Source organism: Siniperca chuatsi, linkage group LG6 (genome assembly GCF_020085105.1).
Source record: "Siniperca chuatsi isolate FFG_IHB_CAS linkage group LG6, ASM2008510v1, whole genome shotgun sequence".
Lineage (NCBI taxonomy): Eukaryota > Metazoa > Chordata > Actinopteri > Centrarchiformes > Sinipercidae > Siniperca > Siniperca chuatsi.
In genome coordinates this window covers 15,575,475-15,602,719 of record NC_058047.1, presented here as the reverse complement: position 1 = coordinate 15,602,719, position 27,245 = coordinate 15,575,475, and the positions used below count along the sequence as shown (strand labels likewise).

Here is a 27,245-nt window from a genome sequence, read left to right as displayed (position 1 = left end):
CTGATGACCTGAGGATCAAACTGGCAACCCTGTAGAGTAACATCATGGCTAAGCTCAAGGCTACTGCATCCTCTGTGTGCTACATCTTTACATATCATCTTTTGTAACAGTTTTCCCCCTTAAGTAACTGTTAAGAGCGATAAATACATTTGTAGGCTAGTCTTTCATTCAGGATCTCATGTACTGGAAATGTCCCAACGGCTGGGCTGCATCTGCAGTGTCTCCAAGTGTTACAGACTGTGACCGTTGGGTAGAAACAGCACATGTACACTAATCATGTGTCAAGATCCATATAATGCTGAAAATGTACTTAAAACATGTTAAAATTTTCTTGAAATTTTAACTTTGTATTGCTCTCTTGACTGCCACATGAAGCCCAGTGTAATAAAGGGCTATTAAAGGCACACATGTAACAAAAAGCAAAAAGTCCACTTATAAGCCTATTGAATTATTTGGTTTTCTTATTTATTTGGCCAGAATTTGCATATCTTCAGACAGGCAGGTTAACCACATCTGTCATCATAGAATATATGGGTGTTTGTCGTAAGGCGAGGTGCTATAGGCAGGTATGTGGACCCAAAAGCAGATGACGAGGAAGCGGAAGTAGCTGGATGACTACCGTGTTTATTGTTGGGTGGAATGCAGGGAAGAACAGGCAGAGGTGAGCAGACAGGTAATGAGCAGACAAAAACCAAAATCCAAAAATCCAAACAAGGTCGACAGGAGAACAAAGAATCCAAGATAACAGTCACGGGCTTGGCAAGGAACAACACCATGTGTACAACAATGATCCGACACAGAACAAAGAAAAGACCAAGACTAAATACCCAAGGGGAGGTGAGACAATGAGACACAGGTGCAAACAATCAAGGGAGGACCAACAATCAAAACTGGAGGGAAAACAGACAGGAAGTAAAAACACAAGACACACAAGGGAAGGAGACTACTACAAAATAAAACAGGAAGTGTCAACACCAAAACTACCACAGTGTTGTGACCATTTTTAAACATTCTGACCTGATGAAGATACAATTGTGAGCGAAATGTTGTCCATTTCAATACATTTGTGCTTTGAAATCAGTATGCATTAATGCTGATTTCCAAACAGTCTTGCACCTATATATGATGTGCATATATCAACACTTCTTCTATACAAAAGTAAATTGTTAACCATGGACCTTTTCCAGGTTTGCGAGTGTGGAAACAGTCCATCAGCAGCCAGTGGTGTGCTAGCACTGCTAACGTCCTGCTAATCATTGCATTGGCACCTCAGTTATAGCGACCAGCAGGTGATTATTAATGGTGTGAACTCTGAGGTAGGTTCGTGGGTGTTTGGGCCATAATAGTCTGGCACACACTAGGCGGCCTGATGCCTTTGCACTGATTTCTATTTAAGCCGTATTTGCTCAGCTGTCCTAGGGAGCGGCAGCCTGTAAACCCTCAGGGACAGTTTTTCGCCATCTATCCCCATTATAAGGCATTACAGTCCTCTGCCTTTCCCAGTGTCACTTCATTTTTGTGAAAGCACTTCCATGGCACATCCTTTCCATAATGAAATATATTCAGTTGTGCTGCGCTGAAATTAGGTTTACAGGGAATGAGTGGTATAATAATTATTTTCCTGTACATAAATCTTATAGTGAACAGTGACTGTAGATTTTATTTGTTGATGAAAATGTAGTTAATTACAGTGTTGGTTAATAAATCATGGACCACATATAGGATAAACATTTTTGGATCCAAGTTGTAAAAAAGTTGCTTGCTGTAGGTAATAGTTTAGTATCTTTTTTCAGCATGTGCACAACACAATTTTGGTTTTATGTTTAGTCCTATGGGCTCTATTAAGTTCAGCGTGCATCCTCCTGACATTCACAGCAGAGCAAGGTTGAACAGTATTTCAACATAATCCTTAGTGTTTGTTTTAAGCTGCTGCATTGGATACCAGGAAGTTGGGGTTTTCACTTGAGGACAATTCAGAAGGTGTCAAAAGCCAGAACTCAATAGACATAACTTGCATCCAACAGTCACACCCCTCCTTAATCTAATAAATCAATAATGAATGTACTGACATGAAACATGGATGGTTAGAAGTAGCTAATCTTAACTTTTCCAGTGATACATGTTGCTTCTATATCAATGAGCATTGTACAGGTGCTGAAATTATTCTAATTCTGCCACTTAAAGAAATGATTATAGTTTTATGGTGTTTAAGACTCTACCCCCACACTCATTCAAATAAGTTATTCAAATGAAATGCTGGTAAACAATAATTAATGTTGCTATGCCTCATTAAATATTCATTATAGTGAGAATACGATCAGTGAGCTGCATGGCACATGTGACACCATGGACATTGGATTTAATCAAAACAAGCATAATCAATAAAAGTTTCATTGTCTAATTTCAATAATAGCTGCTGTAAATCATAACAGAAAGGGTGAAAACAGCTGTGGGTTTAAAATCTTTTCAATACTTCCTGATGATTGTCTCAATTCTACACGGCCAATATCACCTATGTGACACCTGAGTAAGCTAAACCAAACTAAAGCAAAAGTATTTGTCTTGGGTCTGATTCACAACAGAAGCCCGATGTGCCCTCCAGTAGTTAAATGCTGCAGGTGCAGAAATGCAGCCACAGGGTGGCTTTCAGCAAATCGCCTGAAACCTCTTTTGTTGACTGAGGGATTTAAAGCATCACCAAAGCTTAAATCCATACAGACTTGTCTGTCACAGTACTATGGGAGACATTGCTGACAGGCAAACACATTTACACAGATCACCGGCTATGTGTTGCTGTCCAAGCAATCTGTGGGTGATCTGTGCAAATGAAAAGCTGATTCCCTTTTAAAGTGACTGAAGAGTTGAAGAGGATGCAGAAGTGATTGGGGGGCTTTTGGTCAAATACATTTCATGCATTTACATTTTCAACCAATAGATCAATCAAGTTTATTTGTCACATGCAATCATTAGGCAGTGACCTCATTTAGGATCCTAGGGCCTGAGCGTAGAAGCTCTTCCTGAGCCTTTCAGTGCTGACCTGGTGTATCTGGTACCTTCTTCCCGACCACAGCAGGGAAAAAAGGCTGTTATCCAGGTGGTTGGGATCCTTAATGATTCTCCTAGCCTTATTCTTGCAGTGCCTGGTGTAAATATCTTTTAGGCAGGGTAGAGCCTATTGTATGTTCAGCCAAACGAACCACTCTTTGCAGGGCCTCGCGGTCCTGTTCGGTGCTGTTTCCGTACCAGGCAGTGATATTCCCCATCAGGATGCTCTCGATGGCGCAGGAGTAGAAATTCCTCAGTAACGGAGGGGATACCTGGAACAGTCTCTGCCATTTTATTTTTAAATGTATTTATTTGAATCAAAGTAGCAAACATATAATGTAATCTCACTTTAGAGTAGATCAGCCATTTAATGCAATCTGAGTTCATAGAACATCAAATACAATGTCACAGAGTCTTTTATTTGATGGTTATCTGTTTATTTTGCAGAATTTTGGTTAGCTAGTGTTAAACAAAGCAAACAATGTACCTGATATTTTAATTACATAGGTTTTAAAGGAATAGTTTAACATTTTGGGAAATGCGCTTTTTTCACTTTTCATTGAAATTCGCTTTCTTGCTGAAAGTTAGATAAGAAGATTGATACCACTCTCATGTCTGTATGGTAAAACATACAGCGAGTAGTTGGTTAGCTTAGCTTAGCACAAAGACTGTTTCTGTTCAGAAGTTTTAGGATTGATTTTAAAGTTCTTTTACTTGTTTACAAGTAAAAGAAGCTCTTAATGGTTTGGGACTGGCCTACATTACTCTACACCTACATAATTCTTTGTTGTTTTTTAATCCTTCACTGCCTCTTAGATCACACAAATAGAAAAATCGGCAGCTCAGCCTTTTTTAACTATGCACCAAAACTTCCCTACCCAAGGGAATTCCCTACCCAAGGCTATAAAAGATGCAAGCTCTGTGAACATTTTTAAACGAGAATTGAAAACGTACTTATTCAACGTTGCCTTTCATCGCTCAGTATTTGTACTTGATTTAATTTGCCTGTATTTATTTATTCTCTTCTTTTTTCACTTTACTGTAAAGCACTTTGAGCTACACTGCCTGTATGAAAGGTGCTATATAACTACAGTTTATTATTGTTATTATTATTATTATTATTATTAAAGTAACAAAATGCACCTACTTGAAAATAAAGGAAATATGATGTGTTCATTTGTGAGTCTTAAAGGTGCTTTGTTACCTTCAGACAGAGCCAGACTAGCTGTTTCCTAGTGTTTCCAGTCTTCATCCTAAGCTAAGCTAACTTAGCTAATTTAGCTTAGCCAGCTTCATATTTACTGTACAGACATGTGAGTGGTATCAATTTTCTCATCTAACTTTCAACAAGAAAGCAAACATGTTTATTTCCCAAAATGTCAAACCATTATTAACTAATTATTTTGATTCTGCCCTTGTCATTGAAAATCACCGTTCTTCACTTTCTTGATTGTTTCTAGAAAACAATCCCAATGAAAATCATTTCCTAACTTTGACTGACTCTAGCACTGTGATAAATATTTTCCTATGCAACTTCATGCTGCATTAGATGACATTACATGCACACAAGAGACAATTAAAAACACACAACTTTGCTGCAGCCTCCGATGCCTCTAATTAGTTCTGTGGCCTGAATTGCACTTTTGTTATGGAGAAAATAAGGTAACTAAGTAATCAAAAAACTGATTAGAGATGATAAATAAATCCGCCATGCTGTTTTTCAGGGTTATAATTATGTTCACATCAGAATAATTGCAATTAAATAAGATCATTTTGCCACGAGCACAAAAGAACATTGCTTCACAAACAAAAACTGTGATCCTGAATGTGCCTTTAAACAGTTTTAAGCTTTGAGAGTTAGATCATGTCTAGTGCTCAGACATATTTATTTGACTGCCAATGACTTAATGTCACATTTTTCAAGCATTGATAAACAACTCTGGGAATATGAGTAGGTACGAAATGTATTCTTAAGAGATAAGACAAGAAGCGTAGAGGCCACTTATTTGTACTGAAACGTAAATTTCCCTCTGCTGCAGGATTGTAATTCTGGACATGATTTGCATTAGCCATCATCAACAAAGAGATCACTTGTCTTTGACATGACACTGCAAAGACTATCACGGTACAGGTCAATAGTTTTGGACAGTGATGTACTGTATGAGCAGCTGTAAGCAAAGTAAATTCTTCAAATTATTTTTCAAGACCACATCAGGTTGCAGTTTTCAGTGACATATTATGTTTGCTGCCACCATACCCCATTCATTATAAGAAGCAATCCCCATAAAGTGTATGAAAGCCAATAAACAGTGGCAGTAAATGTCACACTGATGGAAAACTTCCTCATGAGCCCCTTCAATTGAAATGGCAGCAATAAAATTGAAGACCCACGGTAACATTTATAGGTATAAGCCTTGCTTATCCAGAGTATTAGCACTATTGGAAGTCGGTTATTGGCTTTAATACCTGTATTCAGGATCCTATAACACACTGAGCCTCAGCACCAGAGCACACTGCAGTGTGTGTGTGTTTGTGTGTGTGTGTGTGTGTGTGCGTGTGTGTGTGTGTGTCCATTGTGATTAAATGTGTCTGGCTCTGCATAACTTTCAAAGTTTCCATGTGAATGCAGATGTGTGTTTGTGAAGGATAATGACCTATAATTTTGTGCCAGCAAAGCCAGGAGAAACGCTAATACAATGCCTTTTTTTGTGCCTGCTTGTGAATACAGTGGCACAGCTGAGGTTGTAGTTAAGAAGATCTGGTGGCACACTACAATTTTGGTACTTGTTTTGGCATAAAATTGCACTTATATTTGTGCCTGCCCACTGAATGGCCATTATTGCAGCTCTTAACCAGTTGTTTCTAACCTTTTCAACTTGAGACCCCTTAAAACAAAGTACTTATGAGACAAGCAGTTGTGAACCAGTTCAACCAAATACTGATTTTTTTTTTACCATGGTTTTGTCCTGAAATGTCTAGAATTATCCAATAATTTACAAAAAACACAAATATTGTGCAGCAGAAATACCTTTTTCTGATTTCCTAGTTAATCATCTCATAGCATAATCTCATAAGATTTAACTTGTTGCAGGGGGTCTCAACCTGGGTTTTGGGACCCTCTGCTCTAAGCAAACAGTTTAGATACACAAGCACATCTATTTTGTCCAAGTCATGATTCCAAAAGTCCAAAAATTGTAAATGTATTATTTTATTTAAAGAGAATGCTGTTTAATGTTCAATTCATTTAATTCTTATATTTGTTGACTGAAATAATGTTACAAACCCAAATGTCCTCTACATCAAGTACAGAGGGAACAATGTACTTATTAATTAATTAATAAAAGTATGAAATAATAACTGAAGCATTTTACTGAGCTGTGAGTCTTTAGACAGAGACATATTATTGAAGCCCTACCAATTCTACAACTCTCTTTTCCAGTTTGAGCTGCACCAGGACTGCTTTTGCACTTCTGGCCACCAAAATTCCAAAACTTTTAATTGCACCCATTTTCAGTAATTAGCAAGCCAGAGTATAACCTCAGAGCGTCACTGCCATTATGAAGCTCTGCTTTGTCGCCTGAGCTTTGGCCTCTGATGAGGGGCCCGTTCCATGTACAGAGGATCTGCCTTATCATGATTTATTTACACAACCTCCCAGAGTCCCAGTTAGGATGCTGCAGCCCACTAATTATTTGCCATCGTACATCGGCTCACTGTAGCCAGTAAGTAGTGTGCCAAATATTTTCCTCTCAAGCATTGCATAGAGTATGCACTCACCCCTGACTGTGATCAATTTTACATCTGAAGAGAGGCATAACAGCTATTGTTTGTGGCATCTCTCTGAAGCCAGCAGCAAATCATGCAAAAGGTGAGAGGCTAGAGGTCTGCCAGGCGCGCAGAGAGACGCATCAAAAACTACACTGCATTATCACAGCCAGCTGATACTGTAGGATGTGGCCAACCAGGAGAGCAGATTGTGACAGTCCCCTGCAGTACAGTGAGGAATTGATGTTATTTCCTTATTTAACATTAATACCTGAATTTTAATACTGTATGTGAGATGAGATAAACAAAATCTATTCCTGGAAAAAAAAAAATCCAAATATGTCTGGAACCTTTTTAACCCACATTTTTTACCTGTCTACAACAAGTGTTTTATATAAGTGGCCTTTTTTCCCTTCTGGCGCTGAAATAGATCTTGAAGGGGAGTCACCAGTTTAACACCATAAAATGGATCAACAGAACACTGCCCTGATTTTTAGGTATTCCCTCATGAAATCCATCTTTTACCGAACTAAGTAGAATGGGGCTACTGTGCAGTCCACCTTTTATTAAATAAGTACTTTATATTCCTAAAAAAACTCACTATACTGGAACCACTACTTTTATTTAACAGACATTGACAGAACAACTTCAAGTAAGGATTCCTTTATCCCAGAGCAGATGTTCATTCATACCATAGATAAATCCCAGGTTATTGCTTTTCACACAAGGCACGAGTGAGCAACTGTAGTGTAGTACATACATAACACTGCTAAACAGGTTTGTTGCACTTCAGCATGGTTAAAAGCAGTCACGACACTGTTGTTTTGACAGAGATTCAACACGGCAGACGGTCTGGACAATCTTGTGCTTAGCCAGACAATCCCAACCTTTAAATGATTTATTTTCTTTACTTGGCAAACTTTTACTTTACAGTTATATGTTTAAGATCAATACAATGAAAATTTAATGTAGAATTAATGGAGAGGGGAGATGTCTACTGAGAAGACAAGATTATGTGTTGTCTTCAATGGTCACTACTGTATGATAAGCCACGGTACAGGAACAGGAACCTGTGTTCTTCCTTTAATACCAAACGTAGGCAAGGTTACAATATAACCCCTTCCCACTGCGCTCTAGACATGTGTCAACATCCGAAAAGGATGATCCCATGTCCAGCGACCCGTTTACACCGCCAACCTCGAGTTCAGACATCTAAAAAGGTTACGGTATAGACATCTCCTTTTGTAGAGCAATTACACTGAAATTCTCTATAGATTATTTCATTACTGTCTTGGGAATGCCACAAAAGATGATACAATATAGCTGGTCTGCATTAAAAATTTAATTTTACTCATCATTAGTCGGAGCCACCATGCCTCCATTGTTTAGCCTGCCTTACCCTGCAATGCACAGAAGTGTTTTTAACACCTGTTCAGTTTATTTATCTGTTCAACAGTCTCCTTTTCAACATCAATGAGGAGATAGACATTGAGATTAATAGTGCAAGTGCCACAGCCTGGTGCAATACAAGCTTACACGAAAACACTTTCTGACCATCATCATGTGTCAAATGCTTGATGGGGATATCACAGGTCATCAGATTTGGTCTCAAACGGACCCAGCCATAACTTTAACAGATAGATGAAGCCAGCAGTGTTATGTATTCCATATCTGAAAAGGTAGATTAAAATGTTAATCTACTGAAAATCATCAAGGGTTCACCTGAACTGAGCTAACGTCACAAATACTTTTGTGTCAGTGGGGAAAATACAGTAATATTGAGTAACATTTTGAATGCTTTTAAATTTGCTGGCAAATAGATAAACCCAAGCCTGTTAGACAGCAAATGTCCAAAACATTCTTTAAACAGTCCTCTGAAAGGACAAAGCAGGTCATCATTAGCTTCTTAGCTCAAGGATTCATCATTGTTTCTTCTTACTGACTGACAGGAACTTTGAAAACAGCAACTCAGGCAGGAAGCAGAATGCAATAGTCGGTCGAATGAGACAATCTGATGAGTCAGGCTAAAGCCAAGCTGCCTCCTTCACCCAACAACAAACACAGGTTTCTCTCAGGTCATTGCTTCAGCATGAAAGCAAAGTTGCAGTTCTTCAAAAAGACCATTTTCAAGTAATGATCCTTTTCCCAGAATAGATACAACTTATTGCGGAACAAACTCTCTCCAGACTTGGAAAAACACCAGACTTACGTCACTACCACTGAATCTGGTTTTAACATTGCTAAGAAATTCATAAAGCTTTTCAATCCTACCTATGAGAATGCCTGTGTAAAACACAGACTTCCCAGCAAATGTATTAGTTTGGAGTGATGAAGACGCTGTGGTGGCTGGGAAATTGTAAATGGGCCTTGAGATAAACAGCAACATTTATGTCCTCTGCCACCAACAGCACCTAATGATTTTATTAAACTGTTCGCATAATGCTGCAGTCAATCTCATCTGCTGTGTATAATTTGTTTTTTTATTTATTTTATCTTCCAGAACAGCCCTACAGTGACCAAATCTTTAGCCAGATGCTGATGTATTAGGGAAGGAAACTATTTAATGAAAATGTGTTACAGTTGTTTCATTCAGCTCAGACACTGAAATCAGATGTTCATAAACAAAACAAATAATAATTCATATTTCCGTCTCTGGCAGCCTGTACACTTGAAAAAAAGCCTCCATTCTCATTATATTATTTTATCTTATTGTCAAGGTTTCAAACTACAGAGCCCCCTAAAGGTCACAGCAAGATTTTTTGAAGACTACTTTTGCATTCCCTCACAACATGTTTTGCGTTACCACACAATATTTTGCATTCTCTCGAAATAAATTTTGAGTTCTCTCGCAATACTTTTCTTCTTCCGTTCCTTCTGTGTGTGTCATGTGTCTATTTGTAATGGAAGGTAGTGTGGAGATTCTCAAGTTAATACATTTAGTATTGTTTATGGACACCTCACCTTATATGATGTCCATCCATGTTATCAGGTAGAATATTATCAAACTTCTGGCTAGGAGCTGTATGTATAAAGAACATCAGTTATCATCCACACTTGTAGCAACAGTCATTCTACCAAAACCTGTTTCAGCATTGAAGGTTACTTTAATTTGTTTTGTTCAAAGAACAGAGGTCCCTGTGCAGAAACGCAAAAAGCTTTCCAACTTGCATTGGTCTGCAAGTGAACTGATCTCTGCAAGTAGTTCAGCACTCTCTGCTAGTTCTGTGACAGAACCACAGACTCTGTTTGCAGCATTTCAGTCGCCTTCTTGTTTGTTGCTTTTTTTGACTCATAAAAATACAGCACATTAGCTTTTTTTGACTCATACAAATACAGCACATTAGCTTTATGAGGTGGATTCAACTGCACATTTGTAATTCCATCTCTGGGGACGTCTCCTTTTTTCTCAGTGAAACCCCTCTGGAGTCCAGTACAGTACAGAGTACAGTAACACGAATGAAATTGACAGTATCCTGCAGATTACTATAATGCTTTCTTCTGAATAGACCTCTTGATCTAAAAATTTGTTGAGTTTACATTCACTAATTACATAACCATGCTGTAAAATTCATTTGATCTGACAAACTGGGGCGTTTTGCTGGGAGCAGCTGAGTGGAAATAGACATATGGCTCAGAAGGAATGGAAGAAGAGAAGAAAAGTGTTGCGAGGTAACGCAAAACATATTGAGAGGGAATGCAAAAGTAGTCCTCAAAAAAATTTGACCTTACAGGGCTCTGTATCAAACAGCTGTGTTGGTCAGGAAAACAAGGTTGTAAAAAAAAACAATGGCTACCAAGTTTCTCAATAGCTGTCCACTGCAGTGTGCTGCCAAACATAACTATAATCATTCCTGGAAAAATAGAAGCCACTTTAGCAAAAATCGACACAAAACAACACAGCAGGCCAGCCAAGACTGTAAGCCAGTACAAACGAACTGCCTGGTGGAAGATATCCTCGACACTGTTGGCTCACACAATACCTGCACATACGGCACAGAGGGAACATTCAGCGTTTTCAAAATGTATCATCTGCCATTCAGAAAACAACTAAAAACAAATGTTTGTTTTAGAGCTTTTCTGAATCATCTTTGGCTGTGTGAATGTCGCTTTGCTACTGGCATCGTCTTGGCGATAGATGTTGTTCATTTATACTGAGTGAGACTAAGCTAGAGAGTGGGCGCAGGTGGCTTTTGGGACGTTATTAGGAGCATTAGGCTTCCAAGGGAACTCGCCCTCAAGGCTAGGCACATACAATTTATGACATGATCAGTTGAGGAAATCAGTGGAAGAAATGCCTAATTCATTTTCAATATGAAAAGCCCTAATAAGATCCAGCTAAAAGGCTTCCAGAGTGCTTCATGTTCTGTCTGAACAGGCAGCTTCACTGAGTCTACAAAATGTAGAGGGGGTGTGATGAACAGCAGTTTTGTCTCTCTCTGGTCAGCAAATTTAATTGCACGAGGATGAGCTCTTTTCTGAGATGAAATGTGTAGTCTCCTGTGACAATGCTAATTCTGCGACATCTGTGTGTACTAAAATGATTAGTAGTGTACAATATAATCTATATTCTGGTAATGGGTAAAATGTGAAGTGAATGAATGTCTGAGGGAAAGCCAGTGGTTTCTGCAGTCCAGCCTCAGCCATAAAGTCAAGGTGAAAAGGCTGACAGTCTGGCAAAATCAATTTGACCTCTTATGTAATCAATTTTAACTGTTATGTAATGTGGCCTTGGCAGTTAAAATGCAATGTAAAATGTAAATACAGTGATACAAGTGGTCAACAACTCCACAGGGTAACTTTATCAAGCGAGCACAGCATTCAGAGAATGGACTCACCAGTAATAGCTCTTTTTTTCCTCTTTTCTTCTTTCATAACTTTTGTATTCTTCATTGGGAACCTTCACAGTTTAGCTGAGCTTGACAACATAAGCAATGTCAGCAGTTTACTGACACTTCACATTTGCATTACTTTTCAGTACTGAAGTCTGAACCTTTCAATTACCTCTATGTTGTGATTCCAACATGCCTAGCTTTACAATCACCACAACCAGAGATACGTTACAACTGTGAGCTGCCCAGTCGACATGGACATTCACCTTCCATACACTGTACATAATTCTTAGTAAATAATATGGTCTGTGTAATGAGCTCTGTATGATATTCTGTCATCATAAGAACTGGATAAGTACTGCTGTGGACGACCATGCTCATCACTGTCTACAGTCAACCCTCTACATTGTGCAGTGACACTCTTTTCATTGCCATAGTCTTGTGGAAATGTCTTCAGTTGATGTTTTGTTACCGTAGACAGCCCCACACAGTATTTCCATCATCATAAGATAAAGTCTTTTCTGTAAGATGCCCTGGACGGGGGCAAAAAGCACTGAGTTGTCCAACTGTCCTGACACAAGTCATTGTTGATTTCACTGTTGTAGGGGAAAGACTCTAGGGCTGCAGATAAGACTGCTGCCATGGTCCTGAAGGAGATACCAAGTAAGGCGTCATCAGAAGGGAAGCCCCTCCTCACAGTGACTACCAAGGTGGGCAGAACCATTTCAGAAACCCCCCCCGCCCTCCCTCCCTGCCTCCAAGTGGAACTTCTTCCTGTGTTGGTCATACTGAACAATAGCAAAGCTTTGAGTGTCCTATAACTGACCTTCACTGTCTACTAACTCATTACTTAATCCTTATGACTGTTGTATCTAACAAAGAAGTAACAAATATTTCCAGCTGCTCTATGGGGTATAAAACCCTTCTACTACATCACTACATTTACACAAACAGTGAATAATGATCTTATGATCTATAGAGGCAGCCTCAAATTGCTGCAATTATCCATGTTACTTTTTATCTTTTCAAATTAGCCTCTGAAAGATTCATAGTGCTCTTCTCATAGTTAACATGTATTGTGCATTTAGTATGTATGGGGGGGATTAACTAGAGGGTCACACAAATTTCCTCTCCCATTCCTAATCAGGTCAGAAAAACTTCCTCATGAACTTTTTACACCTCATAAGCAGCTAATCCTCCGCACAAACAGCGTATGACTGCATTTTCAAAATGCTATTCCACACAGCATGGCAGTGAGCTATTGCTCTCTATAATACTGCAGCAAATTACTGTTTATCCGCTGCTGAGCTTTTCACTTCTCTTTTGCTTTTTAAGTGTTTTAGCTGGATGGAGTTGGTGCTCCAGATGTCAATATGAGTTTTCTTGCTCTGTGCTTGATGCTTTTGTACAGAATGTGTGTTTGTGTGCTGCTGTGTGTGTCCTCTTGTATATCTGTCTGTGTTTTAATAACTTGTAGCATGCTTTATACTTGTTTGATTTTCTAATACAATGTCTGGTTTGATAAGCTGTCATACAACAAGATATTGATAATGCTTCCACTCAATTGGAAGGGATTTAATTATGCCTCAGCATTTTTGCTGACAGACAGAAGCTGCTGAGTTCACACCAACAAGATATGACTTGCATATTTTTAAAAATAGTTAATTTTGTTGCAATGTGTAAATCATGAATGCCAAGAAAAAGTCAGTGAAGAACAACTTCCCTCTACGACAAGTTTAGTAGTCAATTCCCTGGCATATACTGTATCTACTGCATGTCAGGAGAACTGCTTATTGCACTTACCCCTGAAGTGCAATAAGTGCATCTATTGAATAGACATAATAGGTTCTATTACCTTAAGATGCTGCAGTGTCACAGAAATCAATATTATGGAGACAACAGGTCGATAATTACTTGTTTATAACATTTTACCACCTGTGAATATCAATAACTTCATCCTTCAGAGAACACAGTGACAGGACTGACTGAGAAAAACAAACACATACATGTAGCGGACATGTCCAGTTCACTGCACTGTGTACGATTATTAGCACAAGAGTGATTGAACCATTATCCAGGTCATGAAGGTTTTCAGCGAGTGTCAGCATTTTCCCAGGAAAAATCCTCTGGTTCACAGGAATTACAGTAATGAAACAATGGTTTGCTCGAAATAAAACACATGAAGACATGCTCATGCAGTTACCAGACCAAGAAAAGGCACCTTCAGAAACTCACACTTCATTAGGAAAGGTCAAGCAATACATGAGAGAGATGAACTGCTCAACAAAGTCAAGACGTTCTCTGCCATTTATTTGCCACAGATTATACTGAGTAACAGTCATAATGCAGTAATAATGCCATCAAACATATCACATTGTTTTATGAAGAATGTTTGACATTTATATAGTGGAGATATTACCATGACTAGCTACAACAACCAATGACTAATAATACAATAAAAATGCAATGTTTTAGTAACAACAAAAAACAGCCTCATTTTAAGACTGATGACAATGCATTTTGACATTGTTAAATAGGCTTCAGGCATTTTATAAAGTCATGAAAACACAACAATTAACAGCTGCTGCTGTCAGTCCAGTCTCATTGAAGAACCTGCAAAAATGGTGTTACGTGACTGCTCAGAACTGCAGTACAAAACAACACAGGCGCAATCTAGGGATGCCTCCAAAAAACAAAATCTTGAAAATGATCACTGTTCAGAAAGGCTTGTTGTATTGCACTTCACTAACTCTCTCATATGCAAGCACACACACCGGAGTGAGCAGCTGTTCCAAGTCAGCATTGTTTTGCTAAGAACAGTTGGTAAATATTTTATGCCTGAACAGAGCAAAGCAAGCATCAGGAAAAAAAACTGATTAGGTTGTTTGTTTTTCTTTATGTTCATTTCAGAATTTCATTTTGATCCCTCAAGATTTTCAAGTCACCTCTCACTTGAATGTTTTGTATATCACTTTGCTAAAAACCTTTTTCAGAAAAATAAACACAAAACTGAAATAACTGCAGTGTCAAGCTGATCACTTGATGTTGTTTCCACATGGCCGGAAACAACTCATGATTGCGGTCCACTCCAGTGGCTGAGGCTGCAGTTTGAGAGGCATCATGTCCCAGCTTGATGTCACTTAGCAAGTGACAGAGGCTAAGTGACAGGCTGTGGCTCCTCATGCCACATGTCAAGTCAAATCAAGTCTATTTGTATAGCCCAAAATCACATATGATGTCTCAATGGGCTTCACAGAGTCAGGGGTCTCAGCCCAAGCTCTCTGAGAAGATAAGGAAAACTTATAAGGAAAGCACATTTTAAAAAAATGGCAGCAGTATGAAACAAGAAGTCATATACAGAAAATCTAACTATCTATGGCAAGGTGAAAACCCGCAATTATTATCTTAACAGTTCTCCCCATTCCTTAGTACCACTGAGGAGTACACCTAGTGGTAAGATAAAATAATATGTGAATATGACCATTAATTTGCAGCTCGGATATCATAAATTCCAAAGAGCAAATGTGCTGCTTGCTGTAAACACATCACTTAATCTTTAAAAAAAAACACATTTACTGGGAACTTAATGATTGTATTACTGTATGTAAAATTGATTTGCTGCTTAACGTATAAGGCTGGTAATGTTCCGTTTTTTTCTTATTGTCAACAAATCCCATGTAAAGACCAAAACTAACTATGAATTGATTCTACCAGTGCTGCCTGTGAAGTGAAAGCCTGTTATAGCTTATTCCTCTAAGTCATAAAGAGTTGTTGTCCAAAAACTATTAAAAACACATCAATGACCCAAACTGTTGCACTGGGTGACATGTTGACTTCATTACAATTACAATTGACATGGGCACTGTAGTGTTTCATTTTTTTTGAGTCAATACCACATCGTTCTGGTGTCAAAAATACCTACAAAAGTACCAAATGTGTATTAATCTAAAATCTAAAGCTAAAAATAGTCCACAACAAATGCACTATTTACTCCTGTTTGAGTAGCACTTGCGAAAAACTACAGTGCCCAGCTCTTTTAGAAAATTACTGAGCCTTTTTTTTTTTAATGAAACTAAATATTTGTGACCCATTTTTAAAAATTTGCTTGAGTAGGAATTGATGTGCTTGGGGCTGAGTGCCATAGACAGGGCAGGGAAATTCGAAAGTACTGAGAGACGGACTATTGCTTTGTTGGTTTTGGTCTTTTCATGGGGTTTGCTGAAGATAATACAGAATAATGCCTTGTCCTTGGCAAAAGTTAAATACACAATAATATACTTTTATACTTTTTCACAATTTAATTTCCAATTTTGCAGCCTTAGGTCAAATCATGCAAAGCCATTATGATGAGTCATAAAATATACAACTAACTGAACTCATGTATGCAGGCCCGTGGGAGTACAGGGAACAGTTCATTGCCACCCACAATAACAGCTTCAACACAACTGTAATGAGTAAACAACCTGCTGCATACAGAGAAGATTTACAAAGATATATCAGAATCAAGAAAACAAAATTTAGCATAAAAAAAATACAGATGCTGAAGAGATAAATGTGATATAATTCCTGATCACTACATACTCTACATTTGAACTACACACACTGAAAGATGTTGGCTGTAATTATTTTTCAAGACAATCATCCCTAACATAGCCTCCAGGTTTTATCTAACAACTGTTGTAAGTGCTCTGCTTTGATATTTTTTATCCACCTTTCCCTTTATGTGGTGTTTTCCATCCTCTCCACCTCCTCCTGTCCTCACCTCAACCTCCCCGCCTTCAAAGCTCTGACAAGTTTAACTGGTACACAGTTCCCTTAACAGCAACATCTGAGGGATCTCTTGGAGCCGAGCCCAAGCGGCACAATTAGCTGAAGTTTTCCATTATGTAATTTTCTACATTACTCCTTAAAGCACTTGTAAACAAAGTGCCAAAGTGCTTTGCAAAGGAGAGGAGCAAAACGGTATAACAGGAGGGGAGCAAAAAGGCAGTAAGGGAAAACGGTATCCTCCTCGTAGTGATAGAAACGGGCAAGCAGCTCAGAAAGCTGCTCTCTTGGGTTAAGAGTGAACCTATAATTGGCGTTTGCATGCTACCTACTACCAAAGTGCCTGACGCATCTCCCCAGATGAATGCGGTAGATCTTCTGTCCCAATTTTCTGGATGATTAGAAGAGGAAAATGCAGAGGTCTCATCGTTTCAAAACCATTATTTAAAATTGTCCCCAATGGCAATGACAGGAAGTGCTTTGAAGAACACGTATAACGATCATGTAGTGTGCAGTGTAGATAGTGCAGTGTCCTCCATTAGGAGACTGCCAGCAGTGATGTACAGCCACATCCTTGATCCCCACAGGTATGACTCAACTTTCAGGCGTATCTTCTCAAAACTGACAGTGAAATGTGAAATGAAACTACAAAATCAGACTGATAGTTTTGTCATTATTAGATGCAACCAACAGTGATTATAAATCACTCTGTCAGACATGCTAACATTTGTTAATTAGCACTAAACACAAAGTCATTAGGAAATTAGGAAATGTCATAAGTTTTGCAGGTATTTAGTTATAATTAAACCAATGTATTGGATGAAGTAAAATATAGAACAATTGAAGCAAATTTCATAATATTCCATTCAACAATTGTGGATACATTTCACTAAAAACCACAAATGTTAACCTCGTAATAATAATAAACTTTATTTGTAGATAGATAGATAGATAGATAGATAGATAGATAGATAGATAGATAGATAGATAGATAGATAGATAGATAGATAGATAGATAGATAGATAGATAGATAGATAGATAGATAGATAGATAGATAGATAGATAGATAGATAGATAGATGGCAAACCATCCATCCAAATTGTTGAGATATTTCTCTCAGAACCATAGTAGTGGGCCAACAAACCAACCATCGTTGCCACCCTAGAACCGCTAGTGTGGCTAAAAACACGTCACAAATAATGTTCTTATTTCACAACTAAACATCATGCTGTATTTTCTGAGAATATGCGAACGCTGCCAACTTTCAGCAGTGAACATGACTGAACAGGGCCAAGATTCTGTCAACATCGCTCATTATTCTAAGATGATTTAATTAATTAAATGTATCACTTGAAGATTATGGTATGCTATAAATGTCCTGCTCCTTTGACAGTGCTGACCTTAAGTCAATCAGTCACAACATCAGAACAGTGACTATAGGGAAGGCTTCAGCCTGCCTTAAAAAAATGAGTGGAGAAATCCAAGGTCATCTATCATTAGGGGAATTTTCACACAGACCGCAGGGGATTTATCTGTGCTCCTCTGTTTAATGCAGACAGTTACTCTCAGATGTCCCCAATAGATGCTTTGCAAGCATCACAAAAATTGGTATTCACTGACAGATGTTTCTCTGGTTATCATTCACTCAGCCACTGCAAGCATGTGCATTTATGAATGTCATTTCCATTGTTAAGAGAGTCTCCCCCTCCAGTCCTCAAGTCCCATGTCTCCACTGAGTTTTTAAAGAGTACACTGTATTTATACAGCTCAGCTGGCATTCATGTTGAATGGACCGTCAGCCAGGAAGCTGTTTGGATGGAGCTACAACAGAAAAATGTCTTTCATACAGAATCCTAAAACACAACAAAACAGAACGAAATCTTATATTTTTATTATAATCTATGATGTACAATATCAATAAGGTATCATGCTGTAGATTTTCAAGACATTTAAATATGATCTCTATGTACAGTAATATACAGTAGTGTATTAGTTTGCATTTGATTTCATGACAAACTAATGTAATATTAACAGCACTGTACTTACATAGGTGTGTATTGCTTTGGACACAGAAACTTAACATCCTCTGTGTGAGCTTAAAAAAAGTAAAACTGATTGAAATGGATACAAAACTGTAAGTTTGCTGCTAAAGTAACTTATTTATTTACCAGCAATTACTGATTTGTAATGCATGTTGCATGCACATTCATAAAATGCCCATCACAATGTCCCAGAGCCCGAGGTGACGTCTTCAAATTACTTGTTTTTTCTGACCAACAGTCCAAAACCCAATGATATAAACCAGAGAAAGACGGCATATTGTCACATTGGAGAAGCTCAAACCAAATAATGTTTTGAATTTTTGCTTAGTAAATAATAATAACAATAATAATAATTAATCGATTAGCAAAATTGTTGCAGGTTAATTTTCTGTCAATCTGACTTATCGATCATTCGGCTAATCGTTTAAGCTCTAATTATCTAGATGGACGGATATCAGATCTCCCACCTGCCAGGCATAAAGCTAAAAACAAACAAATTAAAATAGGTTATGAATCAGGTAGCGTATCAGTAGAATATGGCAAAAAAATCATCTAATTAAAGCAGCAGAGGTCATTTAAGATGATTCATTTCTTCCATTAAAGGTCAATGGTTGAGTGGTTATTATTCAGATTTTGAAGCCAAGATGAAATGAGGCATCTAACTCTTTCACAACACTAACAATTGTAACAGAGTCAACAGTGGCTCAGCCTTCACTCAGTTACTCAATTACACTTTTCCCAAAACAAGCACAGAGTGTAAATCACTCAATAAATTCGACCTTTAAAAACAAGTCTACCCCTGTGTATTCTCATCCTATGATTTGTCGCTGTGGTCCAGCAGTGGGGGAAAATGTATGGGCTGGCAGCGGCAGAGGATGAAATCAGGTTACTTCACACTGTGAGACTTCCCATGAACCAAAGCTTTATTCTGACACCAGAACAGCACAAACTCTAATTACCTGTGCTGGGTCAGCATTCTTGCAGCACAGCACAAACTCTCACTCAACAAAGTAATGACCCCTTCCTCTTGGATATTATTTATGTACTTTTTTCAAAGGTTTTCTTCTCTGCTGCAAAAGTTTGTGCTTCTTTCTTTTGTGCAACAAATATTAACTCTTTTCCAAACTAGATGTAATTTTCTACATTTCTTTATTTCACTCATCACTGTTGCACATCATTATTAACTGCCAAGTGAAGAAACATTTCTGTTGTTCAAATATGCATGACGCAAAATTGCATGAAGCAAAATTCATAATATCCACCTCATCATGATTTATAATTAGTTTTCTCTTTTAACCCTAATGTTCTATGTCTATATAAAATTAATTTTCATATGCCCTTTATCTGTGATTGGTATTGATAGTACTTTTTCACCACACTATGAACCCCAAAGTCTATTTGGATTTCTGTTATTTTTGTTTTATAACAGAGTTTCATAAGAGGTCTAACAGGAAGTCAGACCTCTCTGGTGTCTGACTGACCCCAAACATAAGTAACGTCACCATGTGGGATAACATTTCTACATTTCTTTGTCCATGAATTACTTTTTGCCAACTTTATTCCAACCCATTTATATCAATAAGGGGAGACTGAATAACAGAAACACCTCAACTGAGTATTTGTTCATGCATAGTCCAGATAGCACATAAAACATGAAATATTTCCTTACTTGGTATAATAATGCTTTATGGTCATATCTGCATCAAATGTGCATCCCAGTTTGTGGCAAAGGGAAGGATTTCTACTTTTACTAGTACTATGTGGGGTTTTAGTAAGGTCAGAAGAAAAAAAATGTAATTGCAATTTTTTGCAATTACTATTATTTTTACACATATATCAGTGGGGTCTGTGGGACCCCAAACAATAAGGGTATAAAGCCAATTTCAACAAAACACATGGGTTAAATGGCTACTATAATGCCACAGTATAGTACAGGATGAATATACTATACCTTTGTAATTGTAAAGGCAATGTACAGTGTAGACATGCTATGAAAACTTCTTTCAGCACCTTTGATATCGAGCATATGGCAGGTTGTGTGCACTCCATTCCATGCTTGGTGATTAAACTTTAAGCGTCTTCATTAAAATTCTGCTCGCGAGCACGGCCTCGAGAGCAACAATAGCAAATGTCATGTTTCCTCGCTGCCAGCATTATATACACGCTGCACAGGCTGACAACAGTGGTGGTGGCTTACCCTTTTTATGGGACAAAACTGGTTTTCACCTCCAAATTATGAAGCATGGGTTGGCAAATTGCGGCCAGCTGCACCTGCACCTACCAGGCTTCAGGGTACCAGTAATGAATTGGATGCAACCTATTCTGCAGCTGTACTGGCAAGCCTACAAATTGGTGCATCACAGGCACAGTGATTAGCATTTTCATGGTTTGGAACGTGAGATAAGCAATAATGGCTAAGCCATTATTGTTTGGGACACATCCATTAGGTTTCTCAGCCCGGTTCATCTCAGTGGTGACTATAGGATTCATTCAGTGAGATTACATGCACTGTAGTAACCTGGCCATCTCTCTGTAGTAATCTGATTTCTTAAATATAATGTAAATGAGAGACCCAGTTTCCTTAATTGTGTACACTTACCTGGGTTTCTAACAGGGGTTTTACATGTGCATGACTTAAAACAGGGAAAATGTCACTGTAACAGCAGTGCAGAGGGATGAATGATGTTTGTATCTAAAACATAGTATCTCAAATAGTAAAAACCCTGCACACCTATGGTCCACCCACAAAGATGTTTTCATTTATCATGCCAGATGAGACCTCTTCTGAAGGTCACATCAGATCTCACTCCACATTAATTTCTATGATGAACAGTATCTGCTTCCAGTAACAAATTAAACTCACCCGAACACAGTCTGATTTAAATAGCTCTTCAATGTCCAGCCCGCTTGAAAGGTGGGGTGGTATTGACCTCTCATTCAGGAAATATTGATTGTTTATACTCTTGTATATATTAATGGCTGGCAAAATAAAACAGGCAGACGAGGAGGAGGGATGCTGCTTGGCTGTAGCAAGCACAAGGACAGTGACAGAGGTCAGTAACAACAGTGTTTGACAAGAAGTCGCATAACTTACAACTTGTACAATGATGTTGTTTGCCCGGTGTGACTGGTCTTTGCACCCAAGTTTGACTTAAGCTGCAACTAAAACTTGTTTCCACAGCTCAACAGTAAAATTTAAACACATATACACACAGGACAAAATGTATTCTCTCTCAATACAGAGCCTGTACCCTCAGTCAAAACAGCTCCGCAGGAAACAGCGTAATTAGTAACACATTTAAAATGCCAGTTTGGTTTAAAAAATATGGTTGTGGGTTGGGGAGACAGCTCATTGCAGACCAGCTGTGTATAAAGACAGGTTTTACAGTAACCAGGTAATTACAGTGCATGTAAAACATTCTCCAGCTTCTTGCCTTATACTGATTTTTTTCAAATTACCGTGTTTTGTTTGTGCATGCAAACGTAGCGATGTGATTGCGTGATGAAGATGATTCTCCATAAAGCAATGGCCAAACATCAGCTGTGTTTTGATGTCTGTCAGAAAAGCTTTAAGAAGCTGGCTGTAGCTGCACATTTGGGCGACATCAGCTACCACTCAAAAATACTAATCCCATACTAATGCAGCAACACAATCATATGCCATTTGTCAAACATCACGGGCCTTTAACATGACTCAAAATATACAGTACATGATTGAATGTGGTCAAGAGAGTGTACACGAGGGTCTCTGTTACATGTCAAAATATTTCATTAAAATAAGACTCAAATACTGTAAGTTTCTCTGTACTCTTTACATCACAAGTACAAACTCTTAAGACTGTTAAAAAGGCTGCAACATCTGAGTGGATCAACACACATTTGAATCACTTCTATATCTATGTCAAGATGCTGTGAATAAATGATGCTGCAAAGGAGCACAAATGTGTGTTATCTTCCTAAAATGACACAGACATGTTGAAACCCTTTTTGCAATGCAGGGATGTGTCAGTATAGAGACTCTGGTGTCATCTGTATCATGACCAAAGGGCTGAACTTCACTAAATGTTAACATACCAGGGACTTATGTAGACATTATGATGGGAGTTTCATGCTGAGTGAGAGCCTGAACTGTCTTGTCTGTTTGCCCTTACAGCTGGTGAGTGAGCAACAAGAGAGCCGCCCGCTCCTAAGCCCTTCCATCGACGATTTCCTCTGCGAGACCAAGTGTGATGGGGTTTCACGCCCAGTGACTTCCAACACAGCTGGTACAGAACAGTTTTTTTTCAGTCTGCAAAAACGTTTGTCTAACTGATGACATGCAAACATGCGTACATGACCCAGTACAAGTGTTTTTTAATTTGCTGTTTTAGATGCCCTTTAACCATTAAGGCCACCATGTCAATATAATAATATGGATTACAAATGTACAATTACCCTGCAGTATATAGAAGAAAAGCTTTTTGATACCTGCCACCTGCTCTGGCTATTAGCACGTGAGGGACTTGAAAGATACATTGGATGTTGCCTCCTGTTAACATGTTTTTGTCAACCATGGCAACAATACTGGAAAGGGTGTTTTTTATTTGGCTGTGCCATGTGTCTATTAAATCAACATCATACCTATGACCACTGTTACTAGCAACACAGAGTATATTATCTAATATGTTTAAGGTTCACATGCAGAACAAAACAAAGCTCTCCAGTAACCATGTGTTTGATTTGCAACAGATGGCATGCACAATAATTTACTGTATATCTGAAGTACATAATTAAATAGGATGTGTCCTGCCATTTCTGTGCTCGATTTAAAAAGGGATCATCAATGGACAGTGCAATGCCAATTCTAATGGCGGTTCCTTCCTATTTGTCAGCTAATGAGTTACTGTGGGTCTCCATGCTCTCTCTCTCTCTGTTTAGTAATATACTCAAAGAAGATTCAAAGATTTCAAGTAAATATTTTAGTCAATTTGTTTGTGTGTTTCGACCATTTAGACCTTTGAATAACATTTTCAATTTATTTGACATTAGTCAGGTTTCCATCGAAAGGTAGCGCACATTTTAACCCAATTTCCAGAAAATCAGGAAGAGAAAATGCCAATTAATTTGTGTTTCCATCCACTACTGTTATCTGAATATTACCAGTTGGGCACATCAAGATAAACAGATGGTGGCGCTGATTATTCAGTCGGGTGCCATTAAACCATTGCAGAAGAAAGAGCGGCAGTTAAACATCAAACAGTGGAAAACAAAATAGAAAACATGATGGAAACATGGCATTTCTGTTTGTTTCATGTATAAATATGAGGAATGTTACAGGCTCCTCGTCGTTCCACACAAAAATGTATAGGTGGATGGAAAAGCACTTAATGTGGAAATCTGAAGTTTTCACATAACAGATGATAATCATGTTAGATGCCAGTAAAGGCACTCAAGCAGAGGCCAGGCATTATATAGTATTTCTCGTAACTCTATATAAGATGTATTGATAAAAATGCATCAATGATAATAATAGCCTATTGAGTACCACACCCCACCCACTACTATTCAAAGCATTGGCCCAAACTGGCAAACTGGAAAATAGCATAATTTATCTGAACATTAACTATTTACTGTATACACATGAGGGCAACATCTTTACATCAGTGGAGAACATGTGAAATTTATATTCAAGTGTGTCTCCCTTAGTACGTGTGTGTATTATAACTTTTTCATTCTGCCAATAAATAAACTAAAAATCAACCAAGTCAAAGTAAGTGTTGGGGAATTGAATGTTCTGACTTTAACAGATGCCAAGTGCCATCTTGGTCTCCACATGGATGGGACCTTGATTACTGAGCTGTACAATCTTTTGAATGACGATTTGCAGAACCAGATTGCACAGCTGACATGTGTCATGTCCAAACTGGCAAAGTTTTGGGGGGGGGGGGTCGTGGCAAACTCTCCACCTTCTGTCTCCCCAATGCCTCCTGCTGCCCTGCTGACAATGACGGCCTAATATAATTAGTTATGAATCTTAAAATGGTCAGATCCTGTCTAATATTTAGTCTATGTGCAATATTGTAAAGGTACATGCCATTTAAAAGAAAAGGTTTTGGAAGAGAAAAAAAAGGTTTTAGATGAATGCTTGTACACATGAAATAATCAGTTTCAAGTGATTATGGAAGAGGAATGTCTTGTGTTCAATCACTGTAAGCAGTTTTCACGTTCTCCACATGTTCACTTGGGTTTCCTCCAGCTGCTCTGATTTCCTCCACAGTCTAAAAACATGCAGGTGATGTAGATTTTAGGTGTGATTGTCTGTCAATATGTTTTCACACTGTGATGGACCTGGCAAAGCTTCCAGCACTGAATAACACTGAACAGGAATTAGCAAACAAAGAAAATCAATGATGAATGAGAATTTCCAGCTCAAATGTGCTAATCAGTATGAGACATCATGTTGTGCTCTCTCTTGCATGCAGTTTTACTTTCGTCTGATTTTGAGGTTGATGACTATTTTTGCCCATTGATGGAATTTTTAAAACTCCACATAAATTATAAATTGGTTTCATTGGTATCTGGGGTTTAGAAATAAACAAGTCCAATGCTATAAACTAGCCGAATCAGCTGGTTAGGATATCCATCACTAGATGGGCCTCTCATCCCCACCCTCTCGCTGCAAAAAATCCCCTCTCCTCAATACCTACAATCAATCTTTTTTATCTTTTGTCAGCACTTTGCTTTAACATGCTGGTTCAATAGTCACAGGAATACTCTACAGACAACGGTTCTCACCTTTGATCTTAAAATGATTAACTGAAATCTCAAGAAATCAGTTGTGAAGAGATCAATCTCTTCTCTCTTAAAACGTATTGTTACCACATGTAAATTAAATGTTGGCTTATTACAAAACACTTAATTGAACATATACACCCTTCCCCAGAACAATGATTGTCCAATCGTAGCTTAGCAACCATAACTAGGCAAGCTTTGGATTTGGGTTTCAGGCCACTGCTCAAGTACACATGATACTTGGTATACAAAGAGATTGGAGGCTGAGTTCTTATTTTATCACCTTCAAAAAACAAAAACACAAAAGCTAAATTGTAAAGTTTAAACAGCATGTTTTTTCTATTCTATCGCTAGCTGCAAATGTTAGTATTCCCAGCCAGCTTGCTATCTACAGTGGTCTAGAGTTCGTCAACTACGCCCAAGACCAAGGAACAAATCATTAGCTACCGGTAACTACATTATTTTGTGGTGTTATGGGTTACGTTAGAAAAAGCCCTGTTCAGGACTGGCACACTCCAGGGGAGCTGGCTAGCTGGCTAACACAGTGGCTCTGTCCTGCTCTATTATCCTGCAGGGTTACATTACAACTAAATAACTTTTTTCATTTTCCTTATAATACCATACTATAATGCAGTGAGGGGCTAATAAGTTATGCAGCCTTGAAGTGCCTGTTTGAAAATAAGTCAACCAGAGACAGCATTATTAACTGAGTCAGCTAACGTTAATTAGCCAGCTAGAGCTGATAAAATCTGCTAGTTGTCATTTCAGCTGGAAAAATCAATGGATTACTGGCTAGAAATGAGAAGACTGTTTTTGTCTCTTTCTGTCAGAAGTCAAGGACCCATTGTTTCAATAATTACTAAGAATATTGAGCAATTTTCTGTTATCGCTATAAACTGTAGATGTGCCATGCTATTTCGAAGGGCTTAACAAACGGTCAATTAATATCCAGGCAAGGTTAAACTCCTTTGAACGTTTCTTGGTGTCTCAGTAACACTTCTAATCCGAGGGGTTTGACTCTCAAAGGTTCTATTAATATTTATGTCATTCCCCCTCTCACTACCCCATATTTTCTGTCATTTACTTGCTCACCATCTGTCCTTTGGCCACCACAGAGCAAATCATTATCCATTAGATAAATATACAGTATACAAGCATCCAGTTTAAATATCCAGTTGATGAGGAAAACTTACTTGTCTGTGCAACTGTCTTCACAGTCTCATCATTTCAAGTAGACTCGAGGGTGCCAAAACATTTTTGACATCATTGCCTTTTCATGAACAGCTTGTGTTTCTTTTTGATGCTGAAAACTCTTCAGGCAACCTTCCCCACGAGTGTGTCTCCCTTGATTTGTAATTGTACTTGTCATCTTAAGAGCACAAGGCATGGAAGACAAGCATACTCTCTAATTACGCAGACATTTCAGTCAACAAATGCTCTCAGTTGGTTGTCATGAAACAGCAGCACGCCAATTATGCAGTCATGTGTCTATAGTTTGGAGTTCGCATTGCACAAAAGACACAGTCAGGGTCCTTGGAAATTAGCGAGAAACCTTTGTAGGTAACCAATGTATAAAAAGTCTTATTTACTGGGGTTATAAACCTCTTATCTTAGTTGCCATCCCATGTTTGGTCTACAAGGTTTTCTTAAAACATATGATCATAAAAACCTAGTAGCAATGACAAACATCATTAGAAACTCTTAAATTATTGCATGTTAACATAGAAAACAACTCCATTCCAACAGCCAGATGTGCCTCATGTACAATATGTGCATTAAACTGACAATGTAATGTGACGCTACGTGTATAATGGATTTAGGAGATATGATAATGTTCACCTTGGAGGCAAGAAATTAATGACAAATCAAATTACTAATACAGAAAAAACTCAATAAAAAAGATGTGAAAGAAAAGTGGTTGTAAATAGAGAAGAGAAAAAACAGCAGTGGGAAGAAAGTATAGACAGTGTGGGTTTGATTTACAATGACAGAAATCTAGTAGATTTAGCTTTCTGGAAAGGAGAA

At 38.2% G+C, this 27,245-nt stretch overlaps 1 protein-coding gene across 3 annotated transcripts in view; it reads left to right on the top strand.

Moving 5' to 3' along the window:
* pex5la (peroxisomal biogenesis factor 5-like a) overlaps nucleotides 1-27,245 on the top strand; it is a 100,070-nt gene that overhangs the window by 33,641 nt on the left and 39,184 nt on the right. For 2 of the 3 annotated variants that reach the window (XM_044200079.1, XM_044200080.1), the window contains exons 2-3: nucleotides 12,245-12,349; nucleotides 22,603-22,714. In XM_044200079.1, coding sequence (XP_044056014.1) covers nucleotides 12,245-12,349; nucleotides 22,603-22,714 — 217 coding nt within the window. The remainder of the gene's footprint in view (nucleotides 1-12,244; nucleotides 12,350-22,602; nucleotides 22,715-27,245) is intronic. The other variant, XM_044200082.1, reaches the window with a different exon arrangement.